At 54.6% G+C, this 21,609-nt stretch overlaps 2 protein-coding genes and 1 non-coding gene across 9 annotated transcripts; 1 reads left to right on the top strand and 2 right to left on the bottom strand.

Moving 5' to 3' along the window:
- Positions 1 to 1,172: 1,172 nt before the first annotated feature.
- On the bottom strand, positions 1,173 to 14,481 carry PLEKHG2 (pleckstrin homology and RhoGEF domain containing G2). Of its 7 annotated transcripts, none has more exons than XM_045185456.2 (19): positions 13,633 to 14,481; positions 12,870 to 13,017; positions 11,523 to 11,794; positions 11,344 to 11,444; positions 10,491 to 10,557; positions 10,327 to 10,373; positions 9,979 to 10,129; positions 9,513 to 9,650; positions 9,121 to 9,321; positions 8,603 to 8,695; positions 8,428 to 8,514; positions 8,037 to 8,070; positions 7,845 to 7,946; positions 7,664 to 7,711; positions 7,546 to 7,584; positions 7,369 to 7,385; positions 7,006 to 7,182; positions 5,976 to 6,903; positions 1,173 to 5,898 (listed from the first exon to the last, which is right to left on the bottom strand). In XM_045185456.2, exons 2-19 carry the CDS (start codon positions 12,979 to 12,981, stop codon positions 4,343 to 4,345), a joined length of 4,170 nt encoding a protein of 1,389 aa, XP_045041391.2. In that variant the 5' UTR covers positions 12,982 to 13,017; positions 13,633 to 14,481; the 3' UTR covers positions 1,173 to 4,342. The 7 variants fall into 7 exon arrangements, with proteins under 7 accessions (XP_045041391.2, XP_045041390.2, XP_024433492.2 ...); XM_045185455.3 differs by having other exon boundaries at positions 12,870 to 13,002; positions 13,633 to 14,480; XM_024577724.4 differs by having other exon boundaries at positions 11,523 to 11,791; positions 12,870 to 13,002; positions 13,633 to 14,480.
- Positions 14,482 to 14,775: 294 nt separating this feature from the next.
- Positions 14,776 to 14,869, top strand: TRNAI-UAU (transfer RNA isoleucine (anticodon UAU)). Its single transcript has 2 exons — positions 14,776 to 14,813; positions 14,834 to 14,869. It is a non-coding gene; the product is annotated as a tRNA-Ile (tRNA).
- Positions 14,870 to 18,663: 3,794 nt separating this feature from the next.
- On the bottom strand, positions 18,664 to 21,219 carry ZFP36 (ZFP36 ring finger protein). The gene is made up of 2 exons (XM_024577556.2): positions 21,072 to 21,219; positions 18,664 to 20,284 (listed from the first exon to the last, which is right to left on the bottom strand). The coding sequence occupies exons 1-2, from the start codon at positions 21,093 to 21,095 to the stop codon at positions 19,340 to 19,342; spliced, it is 969 nt and encodes a 322-aa protein (XP_024433324.1). The 5' UTR covers positions 21,096 to 21,219; the 3' UTR covers positions 18,664 to 19,339.
- Positions 21,220 to 21,609: the final 390 nt, after the last annotated feature.

Raw genomic sequence — 21,609 nt, 5'->3', positions numbered from 1 at the left:
CTGGATTTTAAGCCAGAAGCCACCACTCTGGGTTTAGTGTGGGTGAGAAGGCAGGTGGAAGCTGACCTGGTCTCTCCCAGCACCTGTGGTGGAATTCAGCCTGTGGGCACAGCCAGGATGGGGGTGGTTCTGGGGCACTGGTTGAGAAGGGTGTCCTTAGGAGTTCATTTTTATCTTTATAAGTTTCTTTGCTGCTGTTTAAATTGCATTTCTGGAAAAAGCATGGGAAATGTTTACTATTGATAATCCTTAATACAAAGAAAGGAAAAACTGTCTGGGTGGAGTCTGAAGTCAGCAACTACAGGCCGTGAAGCCCACAGGGTCGGAGTGGGGTGGATTCCCCTTGACTGGCTTCATCCAGGATATCAACACTATGTTCTGGGGAGAGGTTCCCCATGGCGTCCTTAAAGCACCTCCCATCTCTGCTCAATGTAACCGTCCTCATGGGGCTCAGAACATGGCTCTGAGGACTTAGGTGCTGTGCCTGCTGTGTGATAAAAGCCAACATGTGGTGGGCTGTCCGTTGCTACCATTGGGCTGCAGCACGTGATAGAACATTTCCACTGTTGAGGAAAATTGTGTGGGGTGCACATGTGTAGGTACAGCTAGTAGTGGGTCCCGGACCACCCGTAACACCAAGATCCAGGGATGTTCAAGTCCCTTAGCCCTCCACATCCAGTGCAGAGTTCCACGTTGGGGAGTTCAAAACCTGCAGGTACAAGGGGCCAACTTTGTGTTACTTGTGCAATTAGTTGCCTTTAGTTTTTCTTTCCATTTTTGTAGGAAGCTGGTGAGCTCCATCTCTCTGGGAAAGGCATCTCTGCTTCCATACGAGTCTTTGCAGCCAACCTGGGTATCCCAGCTGTCTGCCAGGTGGAGTCCCACTGTATTCCCCCTGCTGGGAGTACTTGTGACATTTTACGACATTAGAATGTTGACTAAGGGATGAAGTTAAACAGATTTTTGTAACAGAAGAAACCGAGATTTATTGTCCAGTTGCCCTTCTGTGTATCTGCCCTACCCAATAGCCATGTGTGGCTACCGAGCTGGGCTACACCGCTGAGAACATTTTCCTTCAAAGTTGTCACGCACTGCCTAGTTCTGAGAAATGTGATGGTAGGCAATTTTGTTACATGAACATCACCCAGTACGCTTAATACAATACCTTTTTCAGTTGACAAAATATAATGGGTGGGGAGGAGTTACCTGAAAGAGTACAGTAACCAAGGGTAAGATTGTTAACTCTTAAGTCCCCGGCTTGTGCATTGATGAGTTCACCCTGCTCTTCCTGGTACAGTGAGGGAGACCCCATACAAATGGAGAGCTCCCTTAAAAATCTAAATGTCCTTTGCAAAGAGGAACTTCTTGGTTTTCAGAGCTTTTCCTATGCCTGCTGTTTCTTAAAATTAACCAGCCTAAAGTAAACATTATACCAATTAGGCCTATTTTGAGGTGACAAAGTCTTTTCCCCCCATTCCCTAGGCTGGTTACACACCTAGAGGACGTACTGCTGTACGAATACTGTAGGCACTTGTAACAACGGTGCTTGAGGACTGCATTGCCCTCTATTACAAATGCTGCGTCAAGCAATAGGAATCTTCCAGCTCCTTTAGATTATAAAGGAGATTATAATTTAGATTATAGTCCTGTAAGATTTTACAGGACTACCAATTGATGTGCAGTCTGCCATTCACAGGCTGCGCATGACTGTCCTTAGCGATGGTGAGTGGGTTAAATGAGCACCAATTAGGTGCTAGGCAAAGCATTGTTGGGCGTATCTTCACAATCTCTTTGAGGTTGGTGACAGGCAGGTGTTGTCTTGCTAGCAGATGAGAAAATGAGCCTAGTAGCAAAATAAAATGCGGCTCACCGAGTTTTACATGGGAACGAGTTAGGGTGACTGGCGTTAACCCTCCCAAAGAGGGTAGCAGCCAACCCACTCACCCTTCCCTCCTCGAGCCTGATTTTCCTGCAGCTCTAAAGACTGGGCTTACAACAGGCAGGCTGCAGACCAACAAGAAAGGTATTCCTGAGGAAGCTTTGGAACTGGGCTGTGAAGCAGAGGTAACTCTGCAGGCAGGACAAATACAATTTAGGGGTAGACACCAGGAAGGGCTAAGGCAAGCCTGGTACCCATGGTTTTCCCAAAGGGCCCAGAAACAGCCCCCCACTTCCTCACGCATTACTGAGGCTCCTGGCTTCTTCCCAGAGGCACAGCTGGGATGCATCTGGAGGAGCGAGGGCACTTGCCTCTCCTTCCCTGCTCCAGGCCTTGGAGTAGACAGCCCCTTTCTCCCTCCCTGACGCCTCCTCAAATACCGGGAATTCCGGCGCCACTGGGAGCCCAACTCAGGCTGGGAACTTTCCTTCAGCTGGGAATGTACAGCTGGGGGTGGCTGGGAATGTGCAGCTGGGGCGGAGGAGGGGAGGGCCAGCATCTATCCTGACCTTGGGGAGGCTGCTGAGGCCCAGCTCCAGCTGTAGGGCATGATAACCGCTCAAACTGAATAGAACCCACCGGCTAACATGTATTGAGCCAGGCCTTGTCCTGGCTACGTTGTCACCTAAGGCCCTAGGAGCACCAGCCTGTGCCTCAAGTGGGCAGGGCAGTGTTCCTCGTGACCCCCAGTGGCAAGGAGAGTGCAGTGCCTGCCACAGGATTGGCACTCAAGAGTATGGATGGACTGGGCTATGGGGACAGAGTCCCAGTTCTGCCCCTTCCTGTGTGACTGGGCAAGTCCCTTACCCAGTCTTTACCTCAGTTTCCTCATTTCTGAAGTGGGGATTAAAAACCTCACTTGCCTTTTAGGGCTATTGTGAGGACTGTGAATGAGTTCATATGAAGTGACTAATGCCCATGGTATGCCATTACTACCAATAAATCTCAGCTTTTTGCTGCCGTTAGTTGTCTGCTGAAACTTCAGATTCCTAAGGCTCCTGCCTTGGAGGTTCTGATTCCATAAACTGGGGCAACTGTGATTCGAACAATGTACCAGTGAGTCAGAAGCTCAAACACACTTGGGGATTGAAGATCCCCTCACTGTCTCTTCACCAATCTTGTAAGACCGTCAGTGCTTTTGTCCTCATTGTACAGGAGAAAACCCAGGCTCAGAAAGAAGTCACACACCAAGGGAGTTGGGACTGGAACTCAGCCATGACACTGCTGCCTCACAACTGCAGAGAAGGTTAAATAAGATAATGTGCTGAAGCACAAGGTGTTAAGTGTTCAATGAGAAAAGGTAATATTGCCAGAGACTGATTAGGTTATGCTTCTCACAGGGAATGCCACAGCTGGGTGGGCACAGGATCCTAATATAAAAGCCTGTCTCTATGACCTGAATTTTTTCTTGGGGGTGGCGCACCATGAGGCATTTTGTAAAGGTCTCAAACTAGAGAAGGGGGAAAGGGATCTGAGGGTGTGGGGGTGAGCACAAGAACTGGACTATTCACAGGTGGGGAGAAGTCAGACAGATGGGGCAGACTTTTCTCAGAAATCTCAAAACTTGATCCACTCGTGTTAGCGTGGAGCTGTCTCTGAACTTCTGTAGATATCAAGACCCGGCAGACTCCAATGAAGGGTGGAAGTGGTTGAGATGGTTACCTTGACAGCTTAGGCAATGGTTGTGTGAATATGTATGGCTGACTGGAGGCTGGGTGGAGATGGACAGGTGGGATGACAGATGGGTGAATGGATTAGCAAAGAGATGAATACTAGATGCGGCAGTAGGATGATGAAAGGGAAGAAGAGAGATGAATGAACCGAGGCATATGGGTGAGATGACTAGAAGACGGATGAAGTAGACAGTGGCATGGGTGCGTGAGGAGACAGCTGAGTGGCTGAGATAAATGGATGGTGGCGGGACACATGAACTGGGTGAACTGCTAAGGGAATGCATTTCTCCTTGGGACAATGCTTCCTAACTTGGCTTTTCCAGATGGGCATTAAGCAGTCATAAACCCTCGGAAATCATACACCAGTTTGTAATGGGTCCAGTTTCCAGTACCTTTCAAGAGTGAAATTCTCCAAATTTTCAGAACCAAGTTGTGCTGTGACAGACCCTCCCATCCCATTCATTGTTGTCTTGTTACACTCCCCCCACCTCCAGAATTGGAAGAGACATAATTTCATAATATTAACAAAATATTAATGACATTCCCTCCCCCATCCCTGTTGAATTAATCAGGGTAAGTAATAAGGACCATTTGGCAAAGCAGACCCCAGGAGGGGGAAGGCTGCAGCCGTTTTAGGCTTGTGTTCAGTGTCTGAACTTCCAAGTGAAGTTCTGAGAGTCTGCAGCATATGGTTGAAGTCCTTGCTTTTCAAGAAGCCTGATATCCTGGCTCACATGTGGAAAGGGGCATCAGGAGCCCCCTGGGCTCTGCGAAGGCCCGTAGATTCCTGGGTGGAGGACAGCAGAGTAGGGTGGTTCAACCTGACCTGGGCCTTGGCTGGCCGCAGCCGCCCGCCACCCCCAACTAGGATGTTGACTGTGGTGGCATAGCTGAGCTTCCTGGCTGGAGGTGGTGGGGGTTGGGGTTGGGGTGGTGGTGAAGGTGCCCGTGACGTGGGGGCAGAGGACCAGGGACCCCGGGAGGTTGGGGGGGCCTCTCCCCCAGGCCCTTGCCGCCGAGCTAGGCTCTGGCTGATGTACGAGGCTGCCAGGTATCTTGACAGAGCAGCTGCATTGGGGCCCAGGAGCTGACGGGATGGGCGTGGGGGACTGTGAGGTGGAGTCAAGTCTGAAGACTCTGACCTGGCAACATGAGAGACTAAGTGGCCTCCTGGTTTGGACAAAACCACAGTGGTTTGAATAGGGGTAGGTGACAGGCCTTGAGTGTCCCAAGAGCCTCCTTGCTCAGGCAGAGGTGTGGCAGCTGAAACATGCATGTCTGGGAGGCCCTTCTGCTCAAACAGAGGCGTAGGTTTTGGGACCTGGAGGTCTATGAGGCTTTGCTCCTGAAGCAAAGGGACAGCAGTGGAACCCTGGGGATCTGGCAGGGCCCCCTGCTTGAGCAAAGGCAGGGATGTTTGGACCCTTGTGTCCATGACGCCTTGGAGCTGGGGCAGAGCTGTGGCAGCTGGAGCCCGAATGTCTGGGAGGTCCTGGGGTAAAGACAATGAAGCACTGGGTGGGAGCTGACAGTCTAGGTGGCCTCCACATGCAGGCAAAGGAGAGGTATCCGGAAGTTGAATGTCTGAGAGGTCGTGTTCCAAGGGCCTCATGTCGTTGGCTGGGATCTGAGGGTCCAGACTACTTCCACGGTGAAGCAAAGGATCGATGGCTTGGCCGCAGGCAGTGGCTGGGAACGGAACATCCCTGGAACCTCCTTGCTTAGTTATTGGGGTGTTGTCTGGGCTTTGCTGGTCTAGGTGGCCTTCTTGCTTGGGTATAGGACTGGTGGCTAAAACTGTGACATGAGAACAAGTTCCCTGCTTCGGCAAGGCTGGGATGGTTGGAACTTGGATGTCCATCTGGCATCCTTGCTGAGGGAAAAAGGTGGTAGCTGGAAGCTGTATATCCTTGTGGCCTCTACGCTCAGGCAAAGGGCAGGTAACCAGGACTTGCGTTTCCAGGTGGCCTTCTTGATCAGGTGGAGCTGCAATAGCCGGAACCTGGACACGTGGAATGTCTTCCTGCTTGGGCAAAGGTGTGGTAGCTGGAACCCAGAGGCCTTGCTCAGGTAAAGTGGTAGTAGCTGGAATCGGGATGCCCTGATGGTCTTGCTCAGGCAAACTGGAAACATCTAGACCCTGGCCACCCAAGCTGCCTGCCTGCTTAGATAGGGGTGCAGCAGCTTGAACCTGGGCGGCAGGGCCCAGAGGGACAGATTCCTGGGTCGTGGTCAGTGGGAAGGCCAGCTCACATACCAGCACATGTCCAAAGGCAGGCAGGGGCCCTATATGCAAAGAAAGGATTGAGTCAGGGCTGGAATCTGTGTGGGTCGCCTCTGCTGACCACATACCTGGACCTTACCTGGCTCAGCCTGCTCCTGGGGCAGGCAAGGGAACAGCTGGGGTTGGGCCAGAGCCCGTGGCCGGCGGCGGGGGGCATTAGCTGATGCTCGCGTCTCAGCCCGTTGCATCTGCTGGATCCGCTCACTGTAAAGCCGCGCCAACTCTCGCACGCGGGACGCGGCCCGCTCTGCACTGGGGACTCCAGCCTTCCCACTCCCGCTGCTTCTACCCAGATCTGAATCTTCCAGAATCAGCAGCGGCTCTGGGAAACCTGGCCGGGCCAACTGCCCCTGCTCCAGAGCCTGCCAGGCACTCCGGATTTCTGAGCAAGAGCGGAATTCCAGCTCATCTTGGAATCCCTCATCTCGGGTGCCATCCTGGGGCTGGAAATCTGGAAATGATACCCCTTCTTCCTCCTCCTTCCCTTGCCCTGCTTGGCTGCCTGAGGAAGGCTCTCCCAGTTCTCCAGAACTGCCTCCAGAGAGCAGCTGTCTCCTGGTGGCTACAGCCTCGCCCGGTTCCTGCAGAGGGCCCTGCAGCCAGGAGTCACAGGGAAGGGAGGCAGCAGAGCTGGACAGACCAGGAATGTCGGGGACACTGGGTATGGCTGGAAGGCAGGGCATTTCAAAAACCCTGGGAATGTCAGAGAGACTGGGAAGGTGGGGGATTGGGGGAATTTCAGAAAGGCTGGAAATTTCAGGGAGGTTGGGTACAGCAGGATTTTTGGTAAGGCCAGGAATGTCAGGAACTTCAGCAGCACTGGAACTTCCAAGTCCCTCTAGGATATGGAGTGGGGAAGGGCCTCGTTCATCCATCTCCAGCTCTTCCTCCTCTTCCGAAGAGTCCTGGTTGGGCAGGGCTGGGAATGTAAAGCTTTCGCTATCACCTGGCACCTGGGAGTCTCCTGGGAACTTGGGAACGTCGTGGGGGGGTGGCTGTAGTGAGCACTGGGGAAGAGACCAAAGATTACGGTGGGTTGACCGCTGGGTCCCCGGTCTGTGCCTACCCAAGAGAGCCCCAAGGACAAGGTGACGGGATGCCCAGCTCACCCTGCCATCCTGGAGGCCTCTTTGGTTCAGCAGTTCCAGGATTTCTTCAGTGATTGACGTCCCAGAGGGATCCAGCGTGGGAGGTCCAGTGTCCTCCAAGTCCTCAGCGGGTCCAGAAGCTGGACCCGGTACCTGAGGTTCTAAGGGAGGGTAGAGCTCCCCCTCACTGCCAGCATGCTACGAGGAAGAAAAGGATGGAGGGCAAGCACTGAGGGCCCCCAACCCCTTCCTCCCTCCCTGGGGGAAGGAGGAACCCAACCCCCAGCCCCTCTCTTATTCAGACCCAGGAGTTTAGAACTCAAGCTCCCTCCTTCACCAGGCCCAAGCCTGGGTCCTGAGACCCTGTCCCGAGAGATGGCTTACCTTGAGTTTAGGCTTAGCTGGGAATGGAGAGATGAAAAAAAGGTGAGATACAGGAATAACTGGTACTCCTTGTAGTTGATGGGCTGCCTGATCACCCCTCCCCCATGAAAACTGGGCCCCCCACGGGAGGACACAGACAGGCAGGGCTGGACCTGGTTGGGCTGGGCAGTCACTTACTGTTCTGTGGAAACATGACATATGGGTCCTTCACTGGCTCTGGGGAGAGGACACACTGGTGTTAGGGGCCCAGCTCCCATCCTAATCCCTAGTTGACCTTTCGGTGGGGGGAACTCACCAGACTGTCTGCGGCTACGGCGTGTAGTGGAGAGGGCTGGAGACAGGGCTGTGGAAGAGGCAGATGAGAACCTCATTAGGAGCCCAGCCCCAGGCTTCGGGGAGAGGAGGGCGCTGGGGGTACAGTTCCTGAGACCTGGGGGAGATGCAGGGAGTGCGACTCAGGGTTCTATCCCCTTTACCTGTGTTCCTTCGTCCAGGAGTAAAACTTCTAGCATCTCGAGGTCGGGGAGACCCAAGTGGGAGTGTCACGGGCTCTGGGATAGGCTTACTTTTAGGAGCACCTGTGGGGAGAGATTTGGGGATGATAGTCTACGTTTTCTTGGAAGTAATCCCTCTACTTCCACACCTCCCAACCCAAGGCCCAAACTCACAGTACAGGCTGCTTTCAAGGAGAACTTGTTTTGCCTGAAAGACACAAGGATGAGGGTTACGGGCCAGTCCCTGCGCGCCCCAGTCATAGTCCCAGTAATGGGTGCTGCTGCACGACAGGCATATCACATGACTGATGACAATTAATCCTCACCATGACCCTGTGAGGTCGATGCTATTATCCCTCCTGGTTAGTAAACTGAGGTCAGAGAGGTTGCTCAAAGTCACAAAGCAGGGACATGGTGGAGCTGGGATTCAAACCCAGGCAGCCTACTCTACAATTTAACTATCATGTTCTAAGAGGGTCCCCTGAACTCACGGTCTTCCAGAACTGTTGGGGGGGGGGGGGGTCTCTGGCACTCTGCGGGCCGCCATCCATGACAGGAGCTGTACCTTGGCCGGGATGGAGGCAGGGTGGTTCTCAAAGAAGAGGCTCTGGAGACAGTGAATCCACAGCTTCTTCTCTTCTTGGTTCTTGGCCTGGGGGTGGGTGGGGGTAGAGTCAGGAGTCAGGTGTAAGGTCTAGGAACTAGAGGGAACCCTGCCCGCTCCGCCCCACTCTGCTCACCTGGAGCAGGTGCCTGTGCTTGGGAATGGTCAGATCGGCCACCTTGAACCCTAGAGGGTCACGAGGACTCTCACTCACACTCAGGTTGCAGCACTAGAAGGGGGAGCAGAGGGGGTGGCAGGCTCAGAGTCCTTGGACTCAGCAATGCGTCCCTTGTATGTGGGTCCCTGTATGGTTGTATGGGGGTCCTCTTTCTCCCACTGACCTTCTCCACCAGACTGGGCTCTGCTCTCCCTCACCAGCCCTCCCTACTGTCACCTGGATTAAGATGTGCTTCCTCCTTGAAGACACTTGACTGGTGGGCAAATCCAGGTCCCTCCCCTCTGCACCCTGATGGCCTCACCCCTCCTTATTGCACCTTGCCCCATCCTCAGACTCAAGAGAATGTGGCCCTTTTAAGTCAGGTTGTCCTTCCTTGCAGGCCCTGCCCCTGGCCACCCCTTTAGGGGTACAGGTATAGGTATACAGAATATAGCTTGTGGGTAACATTCCAGGCCCATCCCCATCCCTGAACTCACAAAGATGTGACCCTTGTAGGTGTATTCTGGCCCCCGGCGCTTGGCCACGAGCAGCATCCGTGAGAAGAGAAAGAGCAGCCGTTCACCCCCTCGAAGTCGGGGACCGCCCCCTCCACCACCTCGGAATGAGCCTTCCAGCACCAGCTCCCCAAAAGCACTGAGCTCTGGGCCAGTCCAGCCACCTAGCCGCCGCTGCACTTCCTGCCAGGATCCCACCAGGTGCACAGGACACAGAAATGCACCGATGGGCAGCAAACACATGCCAACACAAGGGGGTTAACAACCAGGCAGTGCTATCTAATCACACCCTCTCAGTTACCTCTGAAGTACTGACCACCCCCGCCCAAAAGGTCACATGCCCATTCTTCCCATCCAGCCCACCCTGGAGGCACCTGGAGGCGTGCAGCGTGCTCCTGCTTGCGCTTCATGTCATTGATGTACCAGGCAACCGCTGTCATGGACACAATGGCCTCCTCCACCAACTCACGGCCCCCGGTGTCCGGGCCGTCTGCCCAGTGCTTGCCTAGCTCCTGCCAGGCAGCAACCAGGCACCCAGGGAGGGAAATAGAAACAGAGAAAGAATGATAATGATAGGAGACAGAGAGAAATAGAAAGGTAGAGGCAGAGATGGGAGACCCAGGGACAAAGAGACACAAACAGGAAGAGAAAATGGAAGCAGCTGATGCCAGGCCCCACTGCCAGCAAGACCCACCCCAAGCACTAACCCAGTGTGTAGGGACAGCACGCCTCCCCAGGCCTTGCCCAGCTTGTCCCGGTTCACCCTCCAGATGTACCACCAGGTGGTCCATGGCAGGACTTGGCCCCTCACCAAGCAACCCCCCAAGGGCCACGGCGAACCTGTAGCAACAGATGATACTTGAGGATGCGCTGAACAGGTTTCAGCAGGAAGCTCTGCAGGGGCAGCGAGTGGTGGAGCTGGGCCTGGCGCTCCTGCAGCCAAAGGGCCGCTGGCGGAGACAGCGAGAGCTCCCGGAGCAGGGCCAGGGAGCTGGGGGCACAGCACAGGTCAGAGGGGCTGGCAGTTCTGGTGGGCAGGGCTGGGAAGGGTTGGGGGCTGGCAGGGGTTAGGGGCAGATTAGGGAGTTCAGTTACTGTCACCGTCTGGCAGAGGCTGGAGCTGGATGAGTTGGATAGAGGGAGGTTAGGTGGTACATCAACTCATGGGCATGACCTGGGGCCCCTCACCTTGGGTAGTTCATGCAGTACAATGTGTAGATGTCAAAATCCTCGCTCTGCAGGTGACAGGGGAGTCAGGGAGACCTCAGACTCTCTATGACCCCTGTATGCACAGGCCTGCTCCCCACTTACCCAGGGGCCAGCCCAGATTGAGCACTGGCCCCCTGACTCACCCTCTGCACGAAGCACTCCGCAATGCCACCTGCACTGCTGCTGCCTTCCAGCTCCTCCAGGAGCTCACTGTAGGGAGAGGAAAGAGTGAGGGACTGTCCTGCCCCATAGTGCCCCCAGGGGAGGCCTCTAGGAGGCTGGGTGGAGGTCTGGTGGCCGCCAGGTTCTCTCTAGGGGATGTCATGTCCTGAGGAAGAGTCCTCTGATCCCTACATGGAACGTTATGACATGCTCAAACTTCCTTGGGCTGCATTGGTCACATTCCTCAGCCTGAAATCTTGTCATAGCTGGCCTGAGCCTGGGTGTCTCATGTCATGACCCAGGGACAGCAGTGTCCTAACTTCCAGAGATGTGATGATTTTAAGCTCTTGCTGCGATCCCGAGATCTTGTCCTGACTCTTCAGACCTCCTGCAATAACCTCGCAATCTTGCCAAGACGCTCAAGTGTCCTGATTCTTGGGAGTCCAGTGTCCTCCTCACTGGGGACCAACCATCCTGGTTTGTCTAGGACTGAGGGGTCCCCAGGACACATGTGCTCACACTGTCGTGATCTTCAGGACCCACCTGAGCCTTGGATTCATTATGCTCCCAAGTCTGACAGTGTTGAGCTCCATCCCGATGCCTGGCCCTGTCTCCTTATTTGGACTTGGACCTCACCCGGATCCTCAGGCTCTGCCCTTTCACTCCTCCACCATCCTGAGTACTTCCTCCCCATCATGATTCCTGCCTAATGTCTCAACATCCCATGGACAAGCCTGGACCAGGCCCTGCAGGGCTCTAAGCTTTGGGTTAGGACCTAGCCCTCCTCCCCTGGTCCACCAGCCAGCACCCCTGCCCATCCCACCCACTTCTGACCTGCTGAACTCGTAGATGTCCTCAATGTTTGCAAACAGCGTGCCCACCTGCTCCGTACTCAGCCCCAGGACACCGCCGTCCAGCAGGGGGCCCAGGTAGTCCTGTGGGGATGACTGGGGTTACTGGGGCACAGGAGCTGGCCTGGGTCCCCACTGTGCTCAGGTGTCCTCTCGCCTCACCTCTACAATGCTGCGGAGGTCTCGGACATAGGCCCGCTCTGTCTCCACAATCTCACGGGCTACACGCTCCAGCCTTGAGGGTTTCACTGAACCAGGGGTCCCCACGGGCGACAGATGCAGGCGGATGGGGGGTCCTGGAAGGGGCTCTGGCCTGGAGGCTGAGCAGGCAGGGGTGGGCCCTGGGGCCAGGTCCCCCTCAGAGCCCACTGTGCTCAGGGATGTGGAGCTCCCAGAACCTCGTGGGGAGGCCATGGCAGGGGTCGCAGAAACTGCTAGGGATGTGGAGTAGGAGATCAGGGAGTCTCCCCAACTGAGTAAAGTGAGTGTTCTCAGCCCCCATACTCACCCACACTTAGTCAATATCTTTCCCAAGGCTCCCTTCTCTTCCTACTGTGCTGCCTCGGTCCAGTCCTGTCTTCTCCCATCAGGGTCCTCTCTGGGCTTCTGGCCTCCACTTCTCTAATCCATATCCATATATCAGCCTAGGATATCTTTATTAATTTGCCTGTCTAACTCGGTCACTCCCATGAGTATAATAACCCCTTCATGCCCTCAGGATAAAGTCCAAACTCCTCAAGTCGAAAGACTCTGTGCAAGGTAGTCATTAGAGACCTTCCCAGTGTGCGCTCTTCCCACAGCAAGGCCACTTTTTATACTCCAGACTCCAGTCACACTCGGCTTCTTTCAGGTACTTAAATAAGTAGCCTCTTTTTACCTCTTGGCCTTTGTACATACTGGTCTCATTGTGTGGAATACTCTTCCCTGCCTTTCCCAATTCACTCCTCTTCTTTCTATCCTCAGTTTATTTATACATATTTCTTAACCACTTTTTTAAAATTCTCATCTGAGGAAATTTTTTTTTTTATTGCGTTTTAGAGAGAAAGGAGGGGAAAGAGAGAGAAACATTGACTGGTTGCCTCTGGTAAGCGCCTGGACCTGGGATCGTACCTACCCAGTCCAGGGATTAAACCCACAAACCCTTCAGTTACCAGACCACACTCCAACAAACCGAGCCACACGGATCAAAGCTCTCTTCTCAGTTTAGATGGTCCCTCCTCCAGGAAGCCTCCCCTGACCTCCCAGACTAGGCTCCCACAGCCACCGGAAGCCCTCTCAATCCCAGCTCTGACCACTCTGCCCTGGGATATCCCTCTGAACTGTCACTGTTTAGGGATGGGCCCATCTCCCCCACCAGACTTGGAGCTCTGTGCAGGTAGGCCTGGGACTGTCTTGGTCATCCTGTGTTGCCAGCATAACCTGGCACCGGGCCAGCCACAGAGGACTGCACAGTGTCTTGAATAAAGGCATGAATGTCCAGCAGGCTCTGCCCCTCCCTTGCATGCTCACCTGTCTGAGTCTCACACACAGTTGCACAGTCACACACTTCACCTCTGCGGCAGGGGCCAAGGCCCTGAGGGCTGGGTTTGGACAGGCTCAGTCCATGGGCTCCCTCTGGCATGGCTGAGTGGCTCAGCGGCTTCTGCAGAAAGACCCCCTTCTTGGATATCAGGACCCCGTAGGCCTCCCTGCCGTCCACACTCACAAATTGGGGGCTGAGAACTAAGGGTGTGGTCTAAATCCAGGGAGGGACCCCTCATGGGGTAGACAGAGGCAAAATGATAGAAGGATGGGGCAAGAAGAGATAACATAGAAAAAAAAATGGAAAGATTGAGACAAAGAGTGAAGATAGCAAGAGTCGCTGAACCTAGGAGTCTGGTCAGTCTGGGGCCAGAGGCTCAGGGATCCTGGGAACGGTTGAGCTCCGGCTCAGCCGAAGGCTAGGGGCAGGGCTGGGAAAAGCCGTAGGCGGGAGGCCGCGGGGTCCCAGGGGAGGGCGGAGGAGGCTAGGGGACCGGATGCCGGGGTCCTGCACTCGGCTCCCTCCCCCACCGAGAGCTGTGAGGTGGGGCGCTGGCCCTGAGCCCTCGATCTCCTTCCAGCCAGTCCCTCTGCAACCGGCTTTCTGACCCCAGCGCCTTCCTATCTCCGCCAGTGCCTAACTCCCGCCAGTGCCTCTGCTCGCCCCCCGCCGGCACGCCCCCTCATTGTTTAGCGGCAGCAGTGCTGCCCCCTCCCCCAGCGGGTCGGGGCCTCTCGCCTCCCTTCTCACCTCTCCGGGAATCTCCAGCCCCGAACCGAGGAAACCCAGCTACTATTCGACCCTTAGCATGGTCCCCGGGGAGGCGCAGAGCTCCTGGCTCCCTGGGTCTCTGCAAGTCAGGGGCGGAGAAGCCCCGGGACCCAGAATCCGAGGTCTCTTGGAAAATAGGATGCAGCGGTCCGAATTTCTTGGCTCTCTAAATGCAGGGTGCTGGAAGTCTGACTCTTGAGTCTCAGATGGGGATGCTGGGGACCCAAATCCTGAGACTTCTAGATATGGCCGTAGGCGGCCCGGATTCCTGAGTTTTCCTAACTCTAAGAGCAGGAATTAAACCACCTCCAGGCGGGAGTGAACGGGAGTCCCAAATTCCTGGATCCCTTTGAAGTAGTGGGCGCTTCTGCCCAAAACAGACTTGTTGGGGTGCTAGGCGCCCATAATACAAGTTTCTCCTGGGAACCCCTGGATGGAATCTCTGGTATGGGATCCTAAATTCTTCAAACCGGGGTGCAAGGAGCTCGTCCTCCAGGGTCGCGCAGGGCTGATGTCCCAGACTCCTGGCTCCTCCAGGAGAAGGCGCTGGGAACCTGGATATCTGGGGTCCTCTAACCTGCCCGCGGAAGCCTGTGATTCGGGGTCTCTCAGGACGCCGTGCAGAGACTCGGAAAGCTGGAGTCCGTGACTCTGGCCCCCTGAGGCTGCAGGATGGGTGGCACCCGGCTAAACCGGCCGCGGTGCCAGCGCCACTTCTGCGGCGGGAGAGCCTGGTCCCAGCTGTGAGACTGGGGGCGGTTGACTGGGGCTTACCCTCCCCCTAGGCGCCTGGGCTCACATCCTGTTCCCGCCCGCGGGGGGGAGGGGCCGCCTTCCGGCCGGCCAGCCAGGGAAGAGTTAAAACTACCTCTTTGGATTCTGAATATTCATGAGAAGGCGAGTCCCAGGCAGGCTACACTCCCACATTCCAAATGCCTAGCGGACATTTCCCTTTTTCAGCAAAGGCCTCTGAGGCGTGAGAATCCGGAACTGGTCACCCCTTTCTCCTATTGGCCAACCAAAATATTTCTATTTGCATATACAATATAAAACGGAGCTGTCTGGGGAGGTCACGTGGCCAAGAGTAACTGAAGGATCCTACGACCAGTGGGTGCGGCCGGAGCTCCAGTGGCGCAATCGGTTAGCGCGCGGTACTTATAAGACAGTGCGTAGCGGAGCAATGCCGAGGTTGTGAGTTCGATCCTCACCTGGAGCAACTTCAGTTTTCTCTCAACAGTCTTTATAAGCTTAGACGTTTTATAAATCAATCAAAAATATGCGTTACTTAAAGGGATGAGCATTTCGATTTTCGGCATTTTCCAGCTGGAAAGACTCTCGGGACTCTGGCGACCATCGATTAAGAAGTGTTATCATGGGGAGGTGTCGTTTTTTTCCTGGCCGCCAGAGGGTGGTATTGCCTCTTAGATGCCTGCACATTTCATTGGACTTGCAAATCTCAGTTTAAGACTTGTGCAGAGAAAGACGTATTTGTCTTTCTACCATATGATTTCACTCATATGTGGAATCTAATGAACAAACTCACTAACAAGAAAAACAGAGACAGACTCAGAGATGGAGAACAGATGACAGCTAGTGGGGGGGAGGTTAAGAGGTGGAGGGATTGAGCAAAACAGGACTCAAGGATATGGACAACAGCGTGGTGATTGCTACGAGGGGGGATGTATAAGGAAACTAAATAGTAATGGAAAAATATAATAAAGATTATACTTAAAAAAAAGACTTGTGCAGATGTTTCAGGCTGTGGGTCCTCCACAAACCGTGTTTATAGCATTGCCTCCTCTGTCTTGGATTTTTTTCCAGTTTCACTGAGGTATAATTGCCATATAATACTGTACAGTATTGGTCCATGGCGTACAATATAATGATTTATGTACAAAATGTGAAATGATTATCACAATAAGTTTAGTTAACACCAGTCACCTCAAGTAGTTACTAATTTTTTTCTTGGGTGTTTTGGAATTTTAACTCTTTTCCTCCCCATTCCTGAATCAATTTGTGTTTTTCAACAAATACTGAACATCCACTCTATGACCAACTGCTATTTAGGATTTAGTGATACTACTGCAGTGCACAAGACAAAGTCTCTGTTCCTGAGGACTTGACATTCTAGTGGGGGAGGCAGATTTCTATACACATAGGAACTAAGTACATTTCATATGTTAGGTGGTGATAAATGTCATGGAAAAAGTATAGCAAGGTAAGGAGGATGGTGGAACGGGAGGTGGGGTTGAAATAAGAGTAGTCAGGGACCTCTCACTGAGGAGACATTTGAGCAGATAACTGAAAGAGAGGAGAGAGTGACTGGGACACCTGGGGGAGTATTCCAGGCAGAGGGCACAGCCAACACAAAGGCCCTGCGGCTGAAGCATGTCAGATACACTTATTGGTGGAGCAGCTAGGAAGACAGTGCGGCTAGAGCAAGATTGACCAAAGACAGAGTTAGTCCATGTAAACTGGTAATAATTTAGGACTTTGGCTTTTGTATGATCTGACTCAAGTGTCATGACGGGTTCCCTTTGGTTGTCTAGTGGGGCAGTGGAGAGACTGAGAGCAGAGGTTCAGGCTAGAGATGATGGAGATAGAACCAGAGTGAAGGCCAGAGGAGGAAGTGAATCAAAGAGGATTGCTGTTGACTGGGGTGTGGGTTTTAGAGACAAGTCAAGGGGACTCCCAGGTGTTTGGCATTTGTAGCTGACGGTAGGTGCCATTTTTTGTAATGATTTTTTTTTTTTTTGAGAAGGGGCAGAAGGACCAGAGATGTCTGTTTCTCATTCTTTCAGTGTCTGTAAATGTCACTGCAAGGTTTGCTCTTCCTCTTGCCTCCCCAGTGTCTTTAGTTCTCTTCGTTTCTATCTTTCCCAGACCTCTTTTCATCTGTTTGGGGACCACAGCCCTTTCCCACACTAGGGGCAGTTTCCAGGAAAAGATCAAAAGGCCTGCCCCTGGGCAAGGGGGCAGGGCAAAGGAGGGGTGAGAGGGCCAGGAGGGGAGGTGTGAAAGGAGAAGAGGAAGGAGCTGGAGGGGAGGAGGAGAGGGAGAATGCTAGCTCCGGGTAACGGGTTGGAGGAGGGCAGAGGAAGCAGAGGGGTGGGGAGGGAAGATGGAGCCGAGGGGAGAAGGAAGAATGAGGGCAGAACGGAGGAAAGGGTGGAGAGGGTAGGGGCGGGAGAAAGGGGGAGGATGAGAGGAACTGGAAGGAAAGAAAAGGGGGTAAAGGACAAGAGGCGGGGGAGGGGGCTGGAAGGAAAAGATATTGAAGGGGGAACACGAGAGAAGTATGGGGGAAGAGGGGAGGATTGGCGAGGGTGAGTGAAGACACGAAGGGAGGGGAGGGGTCGAGCAAGCGAGTAAAGAGGTGGAAAGGAGAGGGAGGGGTGAGGCTGTGGAGAGGAGAACAGAGGGAAGTCGGGGGTAGGGGAGAGGAAAAAGTGTGGGTAAAGAAGGAAGAGGGGTCGACGGGGAGGAGGCCGGGGTGGAAGGGGGGCGGGGCGCGGGCACTGACGCGGAGCAGTTTCCGGGCTCCCCGCCCCAGGGTGGGTCTGGCCGCCTCTTGCCTTCTTTGGTCCGAGGACGCGGCTGTCGGGGCCCCGCCCCCACAAGCTTGTGACCCACACACCCGGGCCTCCCGCTTCCTCGGCGGAAAGGCCGATATCCCGCAAGCCTGAACTCCTCAACTCCGGACAGGCCGAAATGGGGTACTTTCAAAGGCTTAGGGTCCCGGAAAGGCAGAAGCTACAACTCCTAACGCGCTGACACACCAGGACCTAGAATTCTAAGTGGCAGGGAGACTAGCTCTGAGATTCCAAAATGTTATGTCCACCTAAGAAACGTCCAAACCTGTAAGAATTTTTTTAGTTTAGTTGAGGCAAACTAAGGACAATCGCCAGGAAGCAAAATCTCAACCGATTGAGAAAATGCTCCCGAGAATGGCAGATTTGCACCTTACTTTATACAGTACAAAGCAGGAGGCGTAAAAGGGTTACATAAAGTCCATTGGGAGGCAAGAGAAAGCAAAGCCCGGAAATGTCTTGAAAGTGGACAAAAAGTAAAGTGGAGAAACAAATACTTCTTTTACATTGGTGGGTACAGGATAGTTAACAATGAACACTTACAGCACATGGAGATGGTATGTAGCAGAATAACGTTAACAATGAGGGGTTTTGTGGCCTAGTGTTTTGGTGGGAGATTGTGCCCTGAGGGTGTCTGGAAAAGGAGGTTACTCTGACATTATTGTAGATGCAAAAAGACAATGGACAGGCTCAGTTAAGGCAAAGATTAACCTTAGTCCAAGAGACATACCCACCATGACTCACTTTTAGCTAGAAAATTGTAAGACCATCCTATGTGGTTACTTTAGGTTTCTGAGTTTATAAGGCTTGACATGCAAGCCTCCCGAGTTTGTCAGGTGTAGTATGTGCCCCCCTGTCATCAACAGCTGCGATTCCAGAATCCTGAGACTTTTTAAAGCTGCCTCCCCCAATATTGCGAGTGTCTGAGTCCCTCAGCCCCTCAGGTCTTGGAAGACTCGGTGGTGGGCCCCTAGGACGTCAGGGCTTCCGGGCTGACCCGCCACACACACACCCCCCGCCCCCCTCTGACTCGCCCCCGCCCGCCCAGGGCCAGCGCCCCAGCACATTCCGTCCTCTCGGCACCGCCCCACCCTCCCCACTCGGCCCGCGGGGACGGAAACAACTCGTTCCCGCCCGCGCCACGCTGAGTGCTGGGTCAGAGACTGACAAGACGCGAGCGCCTACCCCCGCGCCCCCAACTGCCTCTCCCGGTTCCTACCGAGTGACCTCACCTGGTCCCGCCCTCTCAGGTAAGCAGCGGGGCCAGGTGACGTCACTTCCTGCCAGGTAAGCGCCCCCGAGCGGCTCTGCTCCGAAAGGTTTCGAGGAGCTAGGATCAACTCAACCCGCTTGAAAAAAAGGCCACACCGTCCACCCCACAAGTCACTGCCTCTAGACCGCAGAAAAGCCAGGATTCGAGTTTACACAGATGCCTTTTATTTAAAAATTCCAAAAACACAAAAATAAATTTTTATATATTACTTAATATATTATAGCATACTTATAATAATTATTCCATCGTTTCCAATATTACAAAAAGGAGGAAGAATACAAGGGAAGCGGACGACCCAATATATATAAATACTATAAAATCTATTAGAATAAATAAAGTCGTCATAAATAGAGCCCAATGGCTGGGGGGGAGAAGTTGGCAATGACTGGCTACTTGCTTTTCAAAGGTAATTTGAGCACCAGGGTTGACCCTCAAGGGGAGGCTCCAGTCACCAGAACCTCAGGGGTCTAGGAAAAACAGGAAGGGGACAGTAGGGGATTATTATTCACAGCATTGGGAAAGGGAGAAGTGGCTGGAGAGGGTTTATGGCTTACTGCCACCCTCAAATTTGCTACATCTTTTTTAAAAGAAAAGAACACTCCAGAATACACTCCTTCCTCCATAACCATGAACACCGAGCTTGCACACTGGGGACCTGCCCCAGCATGGGGTCAGGGGAGTGGGTTAATGCATTTTGGACGGCAGTGGAGCTACTTGATTAAGAGCCCCCCAGTTCCCCAAGTCCCCAGGCTCCTGTGGAGCCCACAGCACTAGAGAAATGGCCCCCTTGAGATCCAGCTGATCTATACTGGGCAGGCACCTGTCACTCAGACACCGAGATGCGATTGAAGATGGGGAGTCGCCGAGGGGCTGTAGGTGGCTGGGGTGGCCCAAACACCCCAGTCTCAAAGACGGGTGAGTCAGAGCCTCCCAGGCTGCTGCCGCTGCTGGCATATTCATCGGGATCAGATCCCAGGGAGTGTGCAGAGGGGCTCCGGGCCAGGCCACCCACAGGTCCCCAGACACTGCTGGGGGTGGCCCTTCGGCAGGAGGGGCAACAGGCTGGTGTGGGGTCCCTTCGGGCCACAGGGGTCCCAGGGGCAGCAGAGAAGGCAGAGGGTGAAAGTGGAAGGTCCCCAGGTGGTGGTGGTGGGGAGCTGGAGGGAGAGAAGGAGCAGGAGGACAGAGAAGGGCCTGCCAGGCCTGTTGGTGGTGGCGAGGATCGGCGGCCCGAGGGCAGGCCTGAGAAGCTGATGCTCTGGCGCAGCACATGGGGGTGGCCAGGGGCTGCCAGGTCCTCACTGGGGTTGTGGATGAAGTGGCAACGTGAACCATAGGGGCAGCGGCCCTGGAGGTAGAACTTGTGGCAGAGTTCCGTCTTGTACTTGGGGTGGCGACTGGCCTGACGCAGCTCGCCCGGGCCATGGGCAAACTGACACTTAGCCCCATAGCGACAGCGCCCGCTCTCTGAGAAGGTCCGGCACAGCTCAGTCTTGTATCGGGATGAGGTGGTGGGGGTCGCAGTAGGTGAAGGTGACAGCTCAGTACCTGGGCGGGGAGCCAGAGGTGCGAAGCCTGGGGGTGGAGGCACCCAGCCACAGCTTCGACCCTCCACCAGACTGGTGGAACGGCCAGGCAGGCGGGCAGCAACCCCAGCTGGGCTGGAGTCGGATGAGCTGAAGCTCCAAAGTCCTGAAGAGGCCCAGCCAGGGCTGGACTCAGTATCTCCATGCTCGGACGGCAGGTCAGGGCTCAGCGACAGGAGGCTCTGTGGGTACAGGGATTGGTTAAGACACGGAAAATGCTGGGTGACGCCCCTCCCCAGCTGCAGGGCACCTAAGAGCTTGCCAATCCGGTTTGTGGGCTCCTGTTCTGAGCCCCACCCGCCCGCAGAAACCCATGGGTTCGGGATCGCAGGGATCCGGAACTGGAAGTTCTGAGTTTTTCCGGGAATGATGGAACCCAGGAATCCTGGCTCCCTGGCTCTGGGCACACAACCTTCCACCAATTTTGAGCCTCTGGGCTTCTCGGGATCTGACCCCGAGCATCGTGTTCTCCAGTTTCACAACTGAAGGGCCAGCAAAGTTAACCTAGAAGTCCAGTAACTTTGGTTTGAGGTCTAGAGTGTTCCTTTGGGTCTGGGAGTGAAGACAGAAATTGCCTTCCCCTCACCCCTAAGACTCAAGCCCCAGAGACGCCTCCGCGCAAAACCGCGCCCTCAGCAACTACTGGGGGGAAGCCAGGTGTGGGGCCATTTCCGCCTCCAGACAGCCCTAGTCTGAAAAAACGCCTCCAGCTTTTCATCTTAAGGGCCACCCTACCCATGTTTGGGCCGAGACCCGAAAGTCACGGGCTCCATTTTTCTCTTCCAGGGAGTCACAGTGGTCTGAGAAAGGAGACGGGACCCGGGGCTGGAGCGCACCGCACTAAGGAGCTCCAGTTAGAGTAGGGAGCCATGGGTCCCCAGCCGGAGTTTGCGGTGCCAGAGAGCCCTAGATTGAGAAGGGAGTCAGTGAGGCATGGGGACCCCAGGGTGCTAGACAGCGGGAACTCACCTCGTAGATGGCGGTGAGGTCCATGGCGGCACGGAGGGCCGGTTTGAAGTAAACCAGAGCAAAACTGGGTACGCAGGAGACTCGTTACGTCTATCTGGAGGAGCCGGTGATTTTATAGACCAATGGGGCCTGGACCAGGAGGGGCGGGCCCCGGGCCGGGCCCGAGTGGGCGGGGCCAGGAGGGGTGCTTCCCGGACGCTCGCCCGCAGAGCAGCCCGCCAATCCTGGGACCGGTCTTCTTCCTCTCGGCCCCCAGCCGGGACGCGCCAGAGCTTTGCCCACCAGTGGCCCCGACCCAGCGGGGGGTGCGTGGGATAGGGGTATGGGCCCAATTTTAAAGGCTGGAGGCTGAAGCGCCAGGAAGGGAACTGGGACAGAGGTGGGGGCAGGGCTCCAGAGAGAACTGACAAGGGCAGAGGTCGAGGCAGTGGGTGTGCGCGTGAGAGACCCGCAGGGGAGGAGAGAGGCGTGGAAAAAGCAAGAGGACAAGAAATGGGAGAGACTCAGAGAAACAAACATACACAGAACAGGGAGGGTA

Source organism: Desmodus rotundus, chromosome 12 (assembly GCF_022682495.2).
Source record: "Desmodus rotundus isolate HL8 chromosome 12, HLdesRot8A.1, whole genome shotgun sequence".
Classification (NCBI taxonomy): domain Eukaryota; kingdom Metazoa; phylum Chordata; class Mammalia; order Chiroptera; family Phyllostomidae; genus Desmodus; species Desmodus rotundus.
The sequence above is the reverse complement of the archived record's forward strand: the minus strand, read 5'-3'. Positions and strand labels throughout refer to the sequence as shown.

What these genes read in the sequence shown, in the direction of transcription:
- PLEKHG2 (XM_045185456.2), bottom strand. Translation starts at nt 12,981, where the DNA reads ATGCCAGAGGGAGCCCATGGACTGAGCCTGTCCAAACCCAGCCCTCAG. An exon ending in AGCACAGGCACCTGCTCCAG is followed by an intron (nt 8,515 to 8,602) that starts GTGAGCAGAGTG and finishes ACCCACCCCCAG; the next exon opens with GCCAAGAACCAAGAAGAGAA. An exon ending in GAGGCCTCCAGGATGGCAGG is followed by an intron (nt 6,904 to 7,005) that starts GTGAGCTGGGCA and finishes TCTCTTCCCCAG; the next exon opens with TGCTCACTACAGCCACCCCC.
- ZFP36 (XM_024577556.2), bottom strand. Translation starts at nt 21,095, where the DNA reads ATGGACCTCACCGCCATCTACGAG. An exon ending in ACCTCACCGCCATCTACGAG is followed by an intron (nt 20,285 to 21,071) that starts GTGAGTTCCCGC and finishes CTGTACCCACAG; the next exon opens with AGCCTCCTGTCGCTGAGCCC.